This window comes from Coregonus clupeaformis, chromosome 21, assembly GCF_020615455.1.
Source record: "Coregonus clupeaformis isolate EN_2021a chromosome 21, ASM2061545v1, whole genome shotgun sequence".
Classification (NCBI taxonomy): Eukaryota; Metazoa; Chordata; class Actinopteri; order Salmoniformes; family Salmonidae; genus Coregonus; species Coregonus clupeaformis.
The window spans coordinates 4,690,164-4,708,474 of record NC_059212.1 but is presented as its reverse complement, the minus strand read 5'-3'; the positions used below and the strand labels follow the sequence as shown (position 1 = coordinate 4,708,474).

General features: G+C 44.6%; 1 protein-coding gene across 3 annotated transcripts in view; it reads right to left on the bottom strand.

Moving 5' to 3' along the window:
• Nucleotides 1-18,311, bottom strand: part of wdr35 (WD repeat domain 35) — a 39,331-nt gene that overhangs the window by 5,942 nt on the left and 15,078 nt on the right. For 2 of the 3 annotated variants that reach the window (XM_041847247.2, XM_041847249.2), the window contains exons 11-23: nt 17,006-17,041; nt 12,488-12,548; nt 11,469-11,613; nt 9,245-9,314; nt 9,008-9,061; nt 8,787-8,896; nt 8,325-8,544; nt 5,081-5,161; nt 4,662-4,798; nt 2,193-2,396; nt 1,775-1,921; nt 1,414-1,546; nt 634-744 (exon numbers count right to left, since the gene is read on the bottom strand). In XM_041847247.2, the coding sequence (XP_041703181.1) occupies nt 634-744; nt 1,414-1,546; nt 1,775-1,921; nt 2,193-2,396; nt 4,662-4,798; nt 5,081-5,161; nt 8,325-8,544; nt 8,787-8,896; nt 9,008-9,061; nt 9,245-9,314; nt 11,469-11,613; nt 12,488-12,548; nt 17,006-17,041 (1,509 nt within the window). The remainder of the gene's footprint in view (nt 1-633; nt 745-1,413; nt 1,547-1,774; nt 1,922-2,192; nt 2,397-4,661; nt 4,799-5,080; nt 5,162-8,324; nt 8,545-8,786; nt 8,897-9,007; nt 9,062-9,244; nt 9,315-11,468; nt 11,614-12,487; nt 12,549-17,005; nt 17,042-18,311) is intronic. The other variant, XM_041847248.2, reaches the window with a different exon arrangement.

Here is an 18,311-nt window from a genome sequence, read left to right as displayed (position 1 = left end):
TGAGCCAAATGCTGGAGGTCCTGGCCATATGTGGTTTTCAACACAACAGGAAATGGGAGAAAAGTATATCATGATTAAATCGTATCTATCCATCCGAGACCGTGTTGGTGGTTAAGAAACGTTTCATCAACACAGCATGTGTATCATGAAAACTGTGGCCAAAAGAACATGCTTTTAAATCGAGCTAAATGATCTACCAGATACCTCTACTACTTCTCTCCTGGTCACATTTCCATTGGGCAATTCTGTTATGAAGCCAAGATTCAGTTACACTCAAAATCAGCAAAGTACTACGATGCCACAAAAGAAATGTGACACATTAAAGAAAATAGTGTTGCTCATGTCTGTTGTGCTCATGCGAAGACGTTTGAAAAAATACACTTCAAAAGTAAAAACCATTCACAGTGCAATGACAAAATAATTGACAGTGCAATCCTCAGAACAGAAAGTCCTACTGTGGTCTGCCACTGGTGTAGTGATGTCATCTGGTGTAGTGATGTCAAAACCTAGTTGGTGGAGGACAGTGGGGACTGCCAGTTTCCACTTTCCAATGGGGAATCAGCACTGAATAGATAAACTGTCCTAAGCTCAGAACCACAACCCCTCTGGAGGTCTCGTCTGTCGGTCTCTCACCTGGTTTAGATGAACGCAGGCGTCGACCGCAGCCTTGGGCTGGTTGCACTTCAGGTAGGCGTTCACGGTCTGCTCACACATGCCTACGGTGACAAACATCTGGCCGATGTCCTACGACGTGCAAACACAAAAGATAGATGAGGGGAAAGGTCTTCTTTGTCCACATGGAAATGGCTGAATGGAGGAAATTACAATTGAAGCCTTAAAATTGAAGGAGATATTTATGGATTTGAGTCCATTTAGTCAGGAAGTGAAATTCTATTCATCAATTGAAAATTGCCCGTTGTTCTCCTTTTCACTTCCTGAGGTGAATTTCAGGTATCACTTCCTGAATTGATTGGGTTGAAAATGAAAACCAAATTGACCCCAACCCTGGTAGAAACCTACTAAACACACTGTATTTATTGCCATGCTGATGGAAGCCAGACGGACGGGTAGGAGAGAATTAAGTGGTGAGTCAGAGAAAGTGGAGGACCAACACAAAACACTAGCTCAGGGGTGTCAGACAGACATTTACAGTCTCTTCACTTTATCCAGCTCGTTAACAATCAGATCAACTTCAAAAATTCCAAAAACAATTCAACAATGGATATAAGACTATGTTTTGCACATTTTGATGACGACTAAATATCACAAATTTTCAGTGCGGCCCTCCAGACCTCGGTGAAGACTGAAGACCAGAAGTGACCCCTGCACTAGCTTTTTTTAACTGTCACCTAGGTATAAAGCACTACTGGAAACGTATCTCATGTCCTCTCTCTTCTACAGGGCAGCCCTCACCGGTAGCAGTTTGTGGTTCTCCGGTAGGGAACTAGCCAGTCGTTCCAGTCCGTCGTAATCCTCCAGCATATAGTAACACTCTGCCAGCCTCTCCTGGTTGCGCCCCTGAAGGTAGTATTGAACTGCATTCACCCTGGAGAGGAACATTGGCACCAAAGCATTTGCAGACTACAATACTAGAACACTCACACGATATTATGGAACTACAGTGTCAAACTTTAAAATGTCAACATGAAAGACAAAATGCTGAGGGAAAGGATCCCGTCAAACAACTGGACTCTGTTCTGTTGCCTAGAATCAAACGTGCAAGGCAAACGCTACCATTCACCGTCTTGAAATACAAATACTGAAAGGCCTGTACCACTTCTGTCTGTCTGCAAAGTAGTCCCCGATGGCATTGTACGCCTGCTCCAGCACTGCATCGTCACAGTCACCCGATCCAGTCTTCAGAAGCTGCAGGACGCGGAACCAGTCCCCCAGCTTAATCCTCAGGCTAATGGCCAGGTCCCTAAAAAGAGAGACGTTATCTGTCGTTAGCTGTACGGTACGGTATCCATATTAGGACAGCATCACACGTCCATGGAAGTTAAGTCAATAGTGAAAAACTTCAACACCATTTTACCGACTTGAATCAACAACCGAACATTGCGTTAACATTCTAAAACATAACAAAAAGTAAAAGCAAAACAAGGGTATCCTTTATCGTTTAGTGTCTTCAATACTTAACATACAGCCATAGAGGTAAAGCACAACATCCTACGTGACATCCAACACCTTACCTGCGGTCCATGTCCAGGTACATCCTCTCGGCCTCCTCGAACCTGCTGAAGTAGGCCGCCACCTCGGCCTGTTTCATGGCTTCGCTCTGCAGGTTGCCCAGGCTCTTGACGAACTCGATGCCCTGGTAGTCCTTACAGCGGACGAAGGCCTGCTCAGCCGTCTTCAGGTCCAGCTTCTGGAGGGCCGCCTCGGCCAACAGGCGCCTGGGAGCAGATCAACAGCAGGGTGAAGACTATCATTTTGCGAAATGTCTCTGAGAAGGTGGAGAACATTTATACATGCTCACTATACGTGATTAGGGTTGCAAAATTCTGGTAACTTTCCCCAAATTCCCAGGTTTTCCAGAAATCATGGTTGGAGGAATCCGAATTTGCTCCTGATTCTGGGAATCTTCCAACTTTGCAACCCTACATGCAAATGCAATATGATCATAACCTGCGGTATACCATCCAAACCCATTCAGAAAAACAAAAACACATTGCTGCTGAGAATGTCTTTGAATAAGACTGGGGTGTTGGGGTGGGGTGTTCTGAATCAGACTGGGGTGTTGGGGTGGGGTGTTCTGAATCAGACTGGGGTGTTGGGGTGGGGTGTTCTGAATCAGACTGGGGTGTTGGGGTGGGGTGTTCTGAATCAGACTGGGGTGTTGGGGTGGGGTGTTCTGAATCAGACTGGGGTGTTGGGGTGGGGTGTTCTGAATCAGACTGGGGTGTTGGGGTGGGGTGTTCTGAATCAGACTGGGGTGTTGGGGTGGGGTGTTCTGAATCAGACTGGGGTGTTGGGGTGGGGTGTTCTGAATCAGACTGGGGTGTTGGGGTGGGGTGTTCTGAATCAGACTGGGGTGTTGGGGTGGGGTGTTCTGAATCAGACTGGGGTGTTGGGGTGGGGTGTTCTGAATCAGACTGGGGTGTTGGGGTGGGGTGTTCTGAATCAGACTGGGGTGTTGGGGTGGGGTGTTCTGAATCAGACTGGGGTGTTGGGGTGGGGTGTTCTGAATCAGACTGGGGTGTTGGGGATGAGTGTGTGTGTGTGTGTGTGTGTGTGTGTGTGTGTGTGTGTGTGTGTGTGTGTGTGTGTGTGTGTGTGTGTGTGTGTGTGTGTGTGTGTGTGTGTGTGTGTGTGTGTGTGTACTCCTGATCCTGAAAATGACCAGCTACCTTTGGTATGCATCTTGTACACGGAGCACCTTAGAAATTGAACATTTGAGGGCAATACAGGCATGTCAAAATATCTGTGGCACATCAGGTCTCTACCACTAGACCTTGTTCAGTCAATCGAAGGGACAGCTCACCCCTGACAGGTTGGTTTCATTTCCCCCCAAAAGTTCCCAAATTCCTCGAGTCGCTGTGAAAAATGACATGGGGAGCCGAAGTACTCTTTTAACCGGCATCCGTTAGCAGAGTGCTACCAAAACAGCACGATAAATCAACCAAACTCCGTCACGCCAGCGTGGGGATTCTCCCACATAACCAGATGAATATTGGCCTTTGATAAAAAGGACACAGTGATGCTTTCAACCTGCCTCAGGGATGGAAAGTCTAGGCTCACCTTAGATGATGTTCTTCAATACGAGTATACGACTAAACTGAAAATGTGACTAGGACTGACATTTTAAGAATAGGACAAATCTCCATCTGTAAATCTCTGTGTTGTAAGACATTCCACATGTCACACATGCCACAGTTTCTCCTCTGCTTGTGCAAACAGCGCTACCAGGGGCATTTTTTGCCTTTAGGTTGAATGGCATGACATCTTCAGTGAGATCGATCACCTTGAGGTTCCTTTGAGGAGAACCTCATTAAAACAGACCATAAACGTGTAACAACCATTGACTTCCCACTTTCTCACGTCACTAGGTCCTGCAAATATATTATGACCCCCGAACCAAACATCTGTGTGGCACGTTTTCTGGGCAAACTGATGCTTGCTGGGTGTGACAGTCTACTGGAAAGGCTGCAAACACTCAGAGTAGACATTGATGTCAATACAAGAGTCCATTCAGAGTGGGTAAGAATGGAGGAATGACTGACAGAATAGATTCTTGAAAGGCCTTAAAAGAGAAAGTTCCCTCCAATATCAAATGATATAATTCGTTTTCAAACCTCAAAAGTAGTCTAATGTCAAGAAGAATCGCAAGCCATCAATCGCGTAGATCCAGCTGCATGCCTCACCCAAATGAACAGAAATTATACACCAAGAGCATTTAAAAAAAAACTGGATATTGTGTTTATCTTTTCCATTCATTTTGGATTAGGGCATATAGCTGGATCTACACATCAGATGGCCAGGGACCTGGATTTATCTAAACAGAAGACCACTTATGAGGTCTTCTGAAAGCATCTGACAAACTTTCATTTTGGAGTGAACAGTCCCTTTAAGTGCCTCCATGAAATGCAGGGTTACTGTCTATGTAATCTCATCCCAGGCTTTTGCCCAAAGGGGAACAAGATTACTGTCCATGTATTTACCAGAGTCTGGGGTGGGGGTTGTCTTCGATGAACTGGGAGGCGTCCTCGATGCCCACTTTCTCGATCAGCAAGCGGCTGTCGCGGAGGGAGCGGATCTCAAAGTTGATGAGGTAATCCTTATTCGGCCTCTCCGGATCCTAAGAGGAAATCTGGGATCACTTCACATTCCCATTGCATCATGGATATTCCGGACCTTTTGGCATCCGACTCCATTTAGCAAAGTATACTTTGCATAACTAACAGAAATAGACGCGTCTTTGCTGTTGTTGTGCACAGTCAATTGTGTTCTGCTGGGAACATGTATGTATTCCAATAGCAATAGTAAACATCTGTTCCCGCACAGCTTACTTTGTTTGCTATCAAATTACCGGAATTAGTGGGAACAGTGGGACTTTTGCATATTAAGAAAAGAAGGTTACCTTCATGATTTCATCCAGCAGGACCGATTTGATTTCCAGGTCTTCAAAGTTGCAGATGTATCCAGACGTTTGAATGGGTTCCTGATTAATATGGAATATTAAAATCAGAAGAAATTGTATGTCTAATATAAAAACACCAACTTGTTTTTGTCTCTTTGGGGTCATCCGTTGATGATGGTCATTAAGGGGAAAACATCCATTATGCTCTGATCCTAATCTATACCCAACATTTAAAAACCTCCGCATTTCTATTTGGAAGGGTAGGGAACAGCAAACTAGAGGTAGTGTGTAGTTTCCAATTCAGTATGAATTATACACTATGTATGGAATTAATTGGTGGTCTGTTAGGGCAATGTCCCATATGGTTTTAACATGAGCAGTGCTCACAGCAAGTTTACAATCAATTTGTTTTGTGCACCAGCTGTGCGCAATAGCCTGTGGACAGGGTGTTGAGTCAATCTGAAACTAAACTTTTCTATATGCAGTGAGCAGTGCTTCCTTAGGCTTATATAAACTATGTAGGGTTGAGAAAACAAGCAGCAAAGGAATAAAATGAAGAGGTTTGTCTTTTCCTCTGACTCTCTCTGGGGAGACCCAAACCCTCCTTCCATTCTGGGGAGACCCAATCCCTCCTTCCATTCTGGGGAGACCCAAACACTCCTTCCATTCTGGGGAGAACCAACCCCTCCTTCCATTCTGGGGAGAACCAACCCCTCCCTCCATTCTGGGGAGACCCCTCTCTCCATTCTGGGGAGACTCCCAACCCCTCCCTCCAATCTGGGGAGACTCCCAACCCCTCCCTCCATTCTGGGGACACCCCAAACCCCTACCTCCAATCTGGGGAGACTCCCAACCCCTCCCTCCATTCTGGGGACACCCCAAACCCCTACCTCCAATCTGGGGAGACTCCCAACCCCTCCCTCCATTCTGGGGACACCCCAAACCCCTACCTCCATTCTGGGGAGACCCCTCCCTCCATTCTGGGGACACCCAACCCATCCCCAACCACTCCCTCCATTCTGGGAAGACCCCAACCCCTCCCTACATTCTGGGGAGACCCCCAACCCCTCCCTACATTCTGGGGAGACCCAAACCCTCCCTACATTCCCAGCAATTCTAAGTGTATGGTGGTTAGCTATATAATCATCACAACCAGACCACATGTGTTTGAAATGTTTGAATGCCACACCTTGCAGAATCCACGCCCCGAAGAACTCAGTCTGTTCTGGAGGCAAAGGGGGGCCTGACCCGATACTAGATAGGTGTACCTAATAAACTGAGTATATACAGTGAGGGAAAAAAGTATTTGATCCCCTGCTGTATTTGTACGTTTGCCCACTGACAAAGAAATGATCAGTCTATAATTTTAATGGTAGGTTTATTTGAACGGTGAGAGACAACAAAATCCAGAAAAACTCATGTCAAAAATGTTATAAATTGATTTGCATTTTAATGAGGGAAATAAGTATTTGACCCCCTCTCAATCAGAAAGATTTCTGGCTCCCAGGTGTCTTTTATACAGGTAACGAGCTGAGATTAGGAGCACACTTAAAGGGAGTGCTCCTAATCTCAGTTTGTTACCTGTATAAAAGACACCTGTCCACAGAAGCAATCAATCAATCAGATTCCAAACTCTCCACCATGGCCAAGACCAAAGAGCTCTCCAAGGATGTCAGGGACAAGATTGTAGACCTACACAAGGCTGGAATGGGCTACAAGACCATCGCCAAGCAGCTTGGTGAGAAGGTGACAACAGTTGGTGCGATTATTCGCAAATGGAAGAAACACAAAAGCACTGTCAATCTCCCTCGGCCTGGGGCTCCATGCAAGATCTCACCTCGTGGAGTTGCAATGATCATGAGAATGGTGAGGAATCAGCCCAGAACTACACGGGAGGATCTTGTCAATGATCTCAAGGCAGCTGGGACCATAGTCACAAAGAAAGCAATCGGTAACACACTACGCCGTGAAGGACTGAAATCCTGCAGCGCCTGCAAGGTCCCCCTGCTCAAGAAAGCACATATTCAGGCCCGTCTGAAGTTTACCAATGAACATCTGAATGAGTCAGAGGAGAAGTGGGTGAAAGTGTTGTGGTCAGATGAGACCAAAATCGAGCTCTTTGGCATCAACTCAACTCGCCGTGTTTGGAGAAGGAGGAATGCCGCCTATGACCCCAAGAACACCATCCCCACCGTCAAACATGGGAGGTGGAAACATTATGCTTTGGGGGTGTTTTTCTGCTAAGGAGACAGGACAACTTCACCGCATCAAAGGGACGATGGACGGGGCCATGTACCGTCAAATCTTGGGTGAGAACCTCCTTCCCTCAGCCAGGGCATTAAAAATGGGTCGTGGATGGGTATTCCAGCATGACAATGACCCAAAACACACGGCCAAGGCAACAAAGGAGTGGCTCAAGAAGAAGCACATTAAGGCCTCCTGTAGCTCAGTTGGTAGAGCATGGCGCTTGCAACGCCAGGGTTGTGGGTTCGATTCCCACGGGGGACCAGTATGAAAAATGTATGCACTCACTAACTGTAAGTCACTCTGGATAAGAGCGTCTGCTAAATGACTAAAATGTAAAAAATGTAAGGTCCTGGAGTGGCCTAGCCAGTCTCCAGACCTTAATCCCATAGAAAATCTGTGGAGGGAGCTGAAGGTTCGAGTTGCCAAACGTCAGCCTCGAAACCTTAATGACTTGGTGAAGATCTGCAAAGAGGAGTGGGACAAAATCCCTCCTGAGATGTGTGCAATCCTGGTGGCCAACTACAAGAAACGTCTGACCTCTGTGATTGCCAACAAGAGTTTTGCCACCAAGTACTAAGTCATGTTTTGCAGAGGGGTCAAATACTTATTTCCCTCATTAAAATGCAAATCAATTTATAACATTTTTGACATGCGTTTTTCTGGATTATTTTTTTGTTATTTTGTTATTCTGTCTCTCACCGTTCAAATAAACCTACCATTAAAATTATAGACTGATCATGTCTTTGTCAGTGGGCAAACATACAAAATCAGCAGGGGATCAAATACTTTTTTCCCTCACTGTATATTTATATAGAGGCTATATACGAGATATATATTTATATAGAGGCTATATATGATATATATATTCATATAAAGGCTATATATGAGATACATATTTATATAGAGGCTATATATGAGATATATATTTATATTGAGGCTATATATGAGATATATATTTATATAGAGGCTATATATGATATAGGTCAGAGGGACTCACCTCTGGGTCCAGGTTCCTGAACACGTACATCCTGGTCTTTTCCATCATGGCAAACAGATCGGGGTTGTCATTGGCCCACTGCATGTCCCAGACGTCCTTGCGCTCAAACTTGGAGGGGTCGCCTGTCCCCGCCTGGCTCCCAGAGCCATCACCCGAAGACGAACGCACCGCCAGGTCCAAAAACGTCAGCACTCCCGAAATGTCAATTATCGCCAGGCGGCTAAAGAAAAATATGGGTTTTATCAATACAAGATTGTACAATAATAATAAAAAAAAAGTGCATGAAGTTCACCAAACTGCTTTTGGACCAGGCAATAACTGTTCAGATGGTTCCTAACAATGCTATGTCGGTTGTACTTCTGTAATGCAAGCAATAAGCTCCATTGGCATAAACTATTTTCTGCTACTGAAACACCATGTACCGTGTAATATTACAGGGACCAGCCAACAGTGAGTCCTGACCTGGAGGTACAGTTGAGTGAGAGCTGGTAGGCCCGGTAGTTTAAGGAGTATTTCTGCACCAGAGCAACGTTAGGCAGGCTGTATTTGTGGATGGTACCAGACTCACGGCCCTTTGATCACAAACAGACAAACACAGTAAAAAACATTTCCTAACTTAACTTTTCCAACTCTTGATAGACTGATGAACTAATACTCTATAAAATCCTGAGAGAAATACCTACCACAATCAGTGTCTTGTCTGTTGCTGTGATGCAACAAATGGGGTCTCGTGTTGCCTAAAATAGAAAAGGGAAATATATGAGGCAATGGGTTACGAATGAGCTATTTCCATTCAACTTTATTGAATGTATTTATGTTGGCTCTCTCTTGGGGTTTTAACAGGCATTGTAACCGAGGGTGAAATCTTCAGCTTGTGTTAACAAAGGGAGTGTTGTGTGCTTTCTAAAAATGCAACTCACAGTGAAGGCCTTGGCAAAGTCCAGGGGGCCCTCAGTGGTCCCAGATGGACTATCATCAATATGATAGACCCTAGAGACAGACAGACAGACAGGGAGTGAAAGAGAGACAGACAGACAGACAGAAAGACAGGGGAGAGAGACAGAGAGAGACAGGGAGCGAGAGAGAGAGTGAGACAGACCGACAGACAGACAGACAGGGAGTGAAAGAGAGACAGACACAAGGAGAGAAAAATACAGACAGACAGGGAGAGAGAGAGAGACAGACAGACAGACGGGGAGCGAAAGAGACAGCCAGACAGACATAGACAGAGATGGAGGTGGGGTCAAAGAGACAGACAGACAGACAGACAGACAGGCAGGGAGAGAGAAAGAGAGAGACAGCCAGACAGAAATGGCGGGGGGGCAGAGATTTGGGTGGGAGAGAGAGAGAGAGAGAGAGAGAGAGAGAGAGAGAGAGAGAGAGAATTTAATTGAGAGAGTACATTAGACTTTCCTTCAAGCTGATGTGTTGGCATGCAGACAGGAACATCCCTGGCAGGACAGTCGGTCCTACCCTCGCCTGTCTGTCTGAGGTCAGTATCACTGACTCACTGGTCAACCCGCTGTCTACTGTATGTCTACTGTTTCAGGCAGATGAATGGACCTTCTTCATATCAATGTCAACACCTTGCACAGGATCAAACAAGCCAGGACCTGGGGCGGCAGGTATCCTAGCGGTTAGAGGCCAGCCAGCAACCGGAGGGTTGCCAGTTCGAATCTCGGGTCTGAGCAGAAAAATCTGTAGGGAAGTGAGCTGGCAATCCTAGATGCCATTGCTTGCCGAGCAAAGGCACTTAACCCCCACAACAAGTGCTTCATGGGCGCCCAGTGTGGCAGTCCTCCGCTCGAACTGGCAACCCTCCGGTTGCTGGCTGGCCTCTCTAACCGCTAGGCTACCTGCCACCTGTACCATACCTGCCACCTGTATGTGTGTATGTGTGTCTTTCGGAGCGGTTGGGATAAAGCAGAAGTCACATTTCGGTTGGACCTTGTGTACAAATCACAAATAAAGTTATCTTAATCTTGTAAACATCTTCTGACCCCAAAAATAAGGAAGATTTTCATGATATTAGTGCCACAGGACAAATCAACAGTTCAGAATAACATCAAGGGTGGTTCCTTCAGCTTATTTTGGTTTCAGTCGGGATATATCCTCACAAATGACAGAGAATATGTTTTTTCTGGTTTGTTGCTCCTGTGCAAGGTGTCTTAACCGTGCCACCTGGACTTTCCAGATAGAAACAGAATTAGTAAAGCTGACACGATTCCCTATTCTATCTGACAAGACAGTAATTTCTGTTATACACCTGTTACGTTCCCCAGTTTCTATGTTTGAGGTTTGTGTATTTTCATGTAGGTATTTCAGGAAATGGGTTCCTGAAATTCCCCAACAAGCAGCAGATTGATTGGATGAACATTGATGATTGGAGAGCTGACCCCGTGCCCTCGTCAGGACGCAGCTGTCTCCAATTTACCAACTCCTCCTGAAGCTATATAAGCCCCAGTTGCTCAGAAAAGAGGGGGAACCAGAATGGCTGAGAGTTACAGCATGTTGGTTGTATGCTAAGATTTTGGTATGTACTGTGTTGTTGTGAGAACCAATCGTAATGTTTTGTGTTAGTTTGTGGCTCAGAGTTTCTTTAATGTCCTGAGTTAGTTTTTCTCAGGTTTTGTTGTGAACCAGTTTGTGCAATTTTGTTTCATTTGTTCCCAAGGGGGGAAGGGGAAGGCACCTAGGGAGTGCTTAGGCAAGAGGCCCTCGGGCATACATTACCCATAGAGGCATACTGTCTATGCAAACTAGGAAAGACCTGGGCGGACCATCCCTTGTATTCTGGTTAGTGCACCAGGAGGTGCTAATTAAGTAAGTAGTGAGTAGGCAGGTAAGGTAGGAGACGGGGCTTTGATATTTACTTTCTTTGCTTTGGTTCCGTCCAGCCCCTTTTCCCCAAAGTTACCGTGCGAAAGAAAGAAATTCCCTGTTAACGGTATTTCTCTGCCTTTTGTCATCCTTACTCACACCTACAGTCCCATACCTCTTTCACCCCACGGAGAGTTGAGTTGTAGCAGGGTGTTGCGTTCCCTCTTCCGAGAGGAGTGCGTAACAACACCATACATTTCTATCTGTACTGAAGGTTCTGTAAGGTTATATCCTCTGAACCGGCCCGGTACCGGCAGCACTCACCTCTCCCTACCCTCCTTCCTGGTCCTGGACACCTGGTTGATCTCCATGGCAGTTAGCTTCTTGGCCACGCGGTACTGCCAGATGTAGAAGGCCTCCTTGGACGCAGCGATCACATGGGTCTTAGTCATGGTGACGAACAGCGGATCTGTCGAGGTGACATGATCCAAGGTTATTTCAGTAAACTAAGGACCCTAAATTCAATCAAAATCTGTAACCAGGGTCGTGTTCAGTTAGATACACCGGAGCAAAACGTAGCAACAGAAACCAAAAATGCATTTATATAATTCATAAATCATATCTCAGAGTGATACAAGGAAAAACTTCACAGCTAAAATAATAATCAGACTAAATAAACAAATTCATTATCATTTTCAGAAACAAAAACAGTGAGAGGCACTTTCTTTCAATGCAACGCTCCAGGCCCAAGAACAGGTCTACTCAGGTCACAGTGAGGAAGATTCTCCACAAAGAGGAAGTATACATCCTTTATTGTTGATTCAGCATGCTCTCATACTTGGATCTCCTTTAGGCTCTCCCAGCCCTCTCAGATGACAGACGTTGAACTGCCTCCACTATGGTCTCTGGGTAAACGTTTGGCCAGTAGCACAGACTTGGCTTGCCACGCGGCAGAGGGAATATTACCGAATGTGTAGTTGACCTACAGATGGGGGCATCTTCGGTGTCTGTCATGAACAAGCCCATGAAAGGGAAGGATTGTTGGTGGTAGAAACCCAGACGAGAAAGCAGCCTTTTGAACCTGGGTGACAGATCAGCGCTAGGAAGTGTTGGGCTTTCTCATTCCAGGGGAATCTGTTACAAAGCCTGCCAAGGTGTTTAAGGTATTTACATGATCCAAAACGGCAAGGCGTCTCTCCAGTAATGTGCACTTCTTGACATTTCTGACGTCTCCACTTTTGAAGTGTTTTAGGGAAATTGAACCAAACTATCCTTGATACTGTTCCAGTTTATTATAATCTGCTAGAAACATAATGCTCTCTTATCTTTCTGATATCACTCACCAATGTCAATGTATTTAGAATCCAGTGGGGTTCCAATGGAGTTACAGAGAACCAGCACATACTGGAAAACAAGACAAAGTCATGTATTTCTTCAACAGACATACAACCCAATCACCTTCATCATATATGGTCAAATTCAGAGTGTTCATTACCATACAGGGTCATATTTAGAGGGAGTACCTTACCATACAGGGTCATATTTAGAGGGAGTACCTTACCATACAGGGTCATATTTAGAGGGAGTACCTTACCATACAGGGTCATGTTTAGAGGGAGTACATTACCATACAGGGTCATATTTAGAGGGATACATTACCATACAGGGTCATGTTTAGAGGGAGTACCTTACCATACAGGGTCATGTTTAGAGGGAGTACCTTACCATACAGGGTCATATTTAGAGGGAGTACCTTACCATACAGGGTCATATTTAGAGGGAGTACCTTACCATACAGGGTCATATTTAGAGGGAGTACCTTACCATACAGGGTCATATTTAGAGGGAGTACATTACCATACAGGGTCATATTTAGAGGGAGTACCTTACCATACAGGGTCATATTTAGAGGGAGTACCTTACCATACAGGGTCATATTTAGAGGGAGTACCTTACCATACAGGGTCATATTTAGAGGGAGTACATTGCCATACAGGGTCATATTTAGAGGGAGTACCTTACCATACAGGGTCATATTTAGAGGGAGTACCTTACCATACAGGGTCATATTTAGAGGGAGCACATTACCATACAGGGTCATATTTAGAGGGAGTACATTACCATACAGGGTCATGTTTAGAGGGAGTACATTACCATACAGGGTCATATTTAGAGGGAGTACATTACCATACAGGGTCATATTTAGAGGGGAGTACCTTACCATACAGGGTCATATTTAGAGGGAGTACCTTACCATACAGGGTCATATTTAGAGGGAGCACATTACCATACAGGGTCATATTTAGAGGGAGTACATTACCATACAGGGTCATGTTTAGAGGGAGTACATTACCATACAGGGTCATATTTAGAGGGAGTACCTTACCATACAGGGTCATGTTTAGAGGGAGTACCTTACCATACAGGGTCATATTTAGAGGGAGTACCTTACCATACAGGGTCATGTTTAGAGGGAGTACATTACCATACAGGGTCATATTTAGAGGGAGTACATTACCATACAGGGTCATATTTAGAGGGAGAACATTACCATACAGGGTCATATTTAGAGGGAGTACATTACCATACAGGGTCATATTTAGAGGGAGTACATTACCATACAGGGTCATATTTAGAGGGAGTACCTTACCATACAGGGTCATATTTAGAGGGAGTACCTTACCATACAGGGTCATATTTAGAGGGGAGCACATTACCATACAGGGTCATATTTAGAGGGAGTACATTACCATACAGGGTCATATTTAGAGGGGAGTACCTTACCATACAGGGTCATATTTAGAGGGGAGTACCTTACCATACAGGGTCATGTTTAGAGGGGAGTACCTTACCATACAGGGTCATATTTAGAGGGAGTACCTTACCATACAGGGTCATGTTTAGAGGGAGTACATTACCATACAGGGTCATATTTAGAGGGAGTACATTACCATACAGGGTCATATTTAGAGGGAGAACATTACCATACAGGGTCATATTTAGAGGGAGTACATTACCATACAGGGTCATATTTAGAGGGAGAACATTACCATACAGGGTCATATTTAGAGGGAGTACATTACCATACAGGGTCATATTTAGAGGGAGTACCTTGCCATACAGGGTCATATTTAGAGGGAGTACCTTACCATACAGGGTCATGTTTAGAGGGAGTACCTTACCATACAGGGTCATATTTAGAGGGAGTACCTTACCATACAGGGTCATGTTTAGAAGGAGTACATTACCATACAGGGTCATATTTAGAGGGAGTACATTACCATACAGGGTCATATTTAGAGGGAGAACATTACCATACAGGGTCATATTTAGAGGGAGTACATTACCATACAGGGTCATATTTAGAGGGAGAACATTACCATACAGGGTCATATTTAGAGGGAGTACCTTACCATACAGGGTCATATTTAGAGGGGAGTACCTTACCATACAGGGTCATATTTAGAGGGAGTACCTTACCATACAGGGTCATGTTTAGAGGGAGTACATTACCATACAGGGTCATATTTAGAGGGAGTACATTACCATACAGGGTCATATTTAGAGGGAGTACCTTACCATACAGGGTCATATTTAGAGGGAGTACCTTACCATACAGGGTCATATTTAGAGGGGAGAACATTACCATACAGGGTCATATTTAGAGGGAGTACATTACCATACAGGGTCATATTTAGAGGGAGTACATTACCATACAGGGTCATATTTAGAGGGAGTACCTTACCATACAGGGTCATATTTAGAGGGAGCACATTACCATACAGGGTCATATTTAGAGGGAGTACATTACCATACAGGGTCATATTTAGAGGGAGTACATTACCATACAGGGTCATATTTAGAGGGAGTACATTACCATACAGGGTCATATTTAGAGGGAGTACCTTACCATACAGGGTCATATTTAGAGGGAGAACATTCCCATACAGGGTCATATTTAGAGGGAGTACCTTACCATACAGGGTCATATTTAGAGGGAGTACCTTACCATACAGGGTCATATTTAGAGGGAGTACCTTACCATACAGGGTCATATTTAGAGGGAGTACCTTACCATACAGGGTCATATTTAGAGGGAGTACATTACCATACAGGGTCATATTTAGAGGGAGTACCTTACCATACAGGGTCATATTTAGAGGGGAGTACCTTACCATACAGGGTCATGTTTAGAGGGGAGTACCTTACCATACAGGGTCATATTTAGAGGGGAGTACCTTACCATACAGGGTCATGTTTAGAGGGAGTACATTACCATACAGGGTCATATTTAGAGGGAGTACATTACCATACAGGGTCATATTTAGAGGGAGAACATTACCATACAGGGTCAAATTTAGAGGGAGTACATTACCATACAGGGTCATATTTAGAGGGAGAACATTACCATACAGGGTCATATTTAGAGGGAGTACATTACCATACAGGGTCATATTTAGAGGGAGTACCTTACCATACAGGGTCATATTTAGAGGGAGTACCTTACCATACAGGGTCATGTTTAGAGGGAGTACCTTACCATACAGGGTCATATTTAGAGGGAGTACCTTACCATACAGGGTCATGTTTAGAGGGAATACATTACCATACAGGGTCATATTTAGAGGGAGTACATTACCATACAGGGTCATATTTAGAGGGAGAACATTACCATACAGGGTCATATTTAGAGGGAGTACATTACCATACAGGGTCATATTTAGAGGGAGAACATTACCATACAGGGTCATATTTAGAGGGAGTACATTACCATACAGGGTCATATTTAGAGGGAGTACCTTACCATACAGGGTCATATTTAGAGGGAGTACCTTACCATACAGGGTCATGTTTAGAGGGAGTACATTACCATACAGGGTCATATTTAGAGGGAGTACATTACCATACAGGGTCATATTTAGAGGGAGTACCTTACCATACAGGGTCATATTTAGAGGGAGTACCTTACCATACAGGGTCATATTTAGAGGGAGTACCTTACCATACAGGGTCATATTTAGAGGGGAGTACATTACCATACAGGGTCATGTTTAGAGGGAGTACCTTACCATACAGGGTCATATTTAGAGGGAGTACATTACCATACAGGGTCATGTTTAGAGGGAGTACATTACCATACAGGGTCATATTTAGAGGGAGTACCTTACCATACAGGGTCATGTTTAGAGGGAGTACATTACCATACAGGGTCATGTTTAGAGGGAGTACTTTACCATACAGGGTCATGTTTAGAGGGAGTACATTACCATTCAGGGTCATGTTTAGAGGGAGTACATTACCATACAGGGTCATGTTTAGAGGGAGTACATTACCATACAGGGTCATATTTAGAGGGAGTACCTTACCATACAGGGTCATGTTTAGAGGGAGTACCTTACCATACAGGGTCATATTTAGAGGGAGTACATTACCATACAGGGTCATGTTTAGAGGGAGTACATTACCATACAGGGTCATATTTAGAGGGAGTACCTTACCATACAGGGTCATGTTTAGAGGGAGTACATTACCATACAGGGTCATATTTAGAGGGAGCACATTACCATACAGGGTCATATTTAGAGGGAGTACCTTACCATACAGGGTCATATTTAGAGGGAGTACCTTACCATACAGGGTCATGTTTAGAGGGAGTACCTTACCATACAGGGTCATATTTAGAGGGAGTACATTACCATACAGGGTCATATTTAGAGGGAGAACATTACCATACAGGGTCATATTTAGAGGGAGTACCTTACCATACAGGGTCATATTTAGAGGGAGTACCTTACCATACAGGATCATATTTAGAGGGAGTACATTACCGTACAGGGTCATGTTTAGAGGGAGTACATTACCATTGCATTATTTCCCGACTCTACGTCAGCATCCTCCTTTGTGGCAATGAGTGTGAAAACAAGAGAAGTCATGACATGCAGAGACACACTGACACTGACACTGATCAAGCTACACTACTGCTTCTTACAGTACTTTACTTGAACAGTTAAACAGTTTGATGCTTTGAACATAATGTGGCTGTTTTGTCAAGCCAAGTTCCTTATGGACTCTAGGTATTATGATGGGTGTTAGGCCTCTCCGATATCAACAACTACTCCCTTTGAAAACGTAGTCTTGATTCCATTCAACATAGCTGTAGTTAGTGCAGAGTGACTGGCGAGGCTGCCAGTCCTTCTGCCTGTGTCAGTGTGTGTACCAGTACCTGTGTATGTACCAGTGTGTACCTGTGTATGTACCAGTGTGTACCTGTGTATGTATCAGTGTGTACCTGTGTATGTACCAGTGTGTACCTGTGTATGTACCAGTGTGTACCTGTGTATGTATCAGTGTGTACCTGTGTATGTACCAGTGTGTACCTGTGTATGTATCAGTGTGTACCTGTGTATGTACCAGTGTGTACCTGTGTATGTATCAGTGTGTACCTGTGTATGTACCAGTGTGTACCTGTGTATGTACCAGTGTGTACCTGTGTATGTACCAGTGTGTACCTGTGTATGTATCAGTGTGTGTGTACCTGTGGGTGTGTGTGTGTACCAGTACCTGTGTGTGTGCCAGTGTGTGTACCTGTGAGTGTTTGTACCAGTACGTGTGTGTACCAGTGTGTGTACCAGACAGTGTGTGTACTAGTGTGTGTACCTGTGGGTGTGTACCAGTACCAGTGTGTGTATCAGTGTGTGTACCTGTGTGTGGGTACCTGTGAGTGTGTGTGTGTGTACCAGTGTGTGTACCTGTGTGTGGGTACCTGTGAGTGTGTGTGTGTGTACCTGTGTGTGTGCCAGAGTGTGTACCTGTTAAACAGTTAAACAGTTTGATGCTTTGAACATAATGTGGCTGTTTTGTCAAGCCAAGTTCCTTATGGACTCTAGGTATTATGATGGGTGTTAGGCCTCTCCGATATCAACAACTACTCCCTTTGAAAACGTAGTCTTGATTCCATTCAACATAGCTGTAGTTAGTGCAGAGTGACTGGCAAGGCTGCCAGTCCTTCTGCCTGTGTCAGTGTGTGTACCAGTACCTGTGTATGTACCAGTGTGTACCTGTGTATGTACCAGTGTGTACCTGTGTATGTATCAGTGTGTACCTGTGTATGTACCAGTGTGTACCTGTGTATGTATCAGTGTGTACCTGTGTATGTACCAGTGTGTA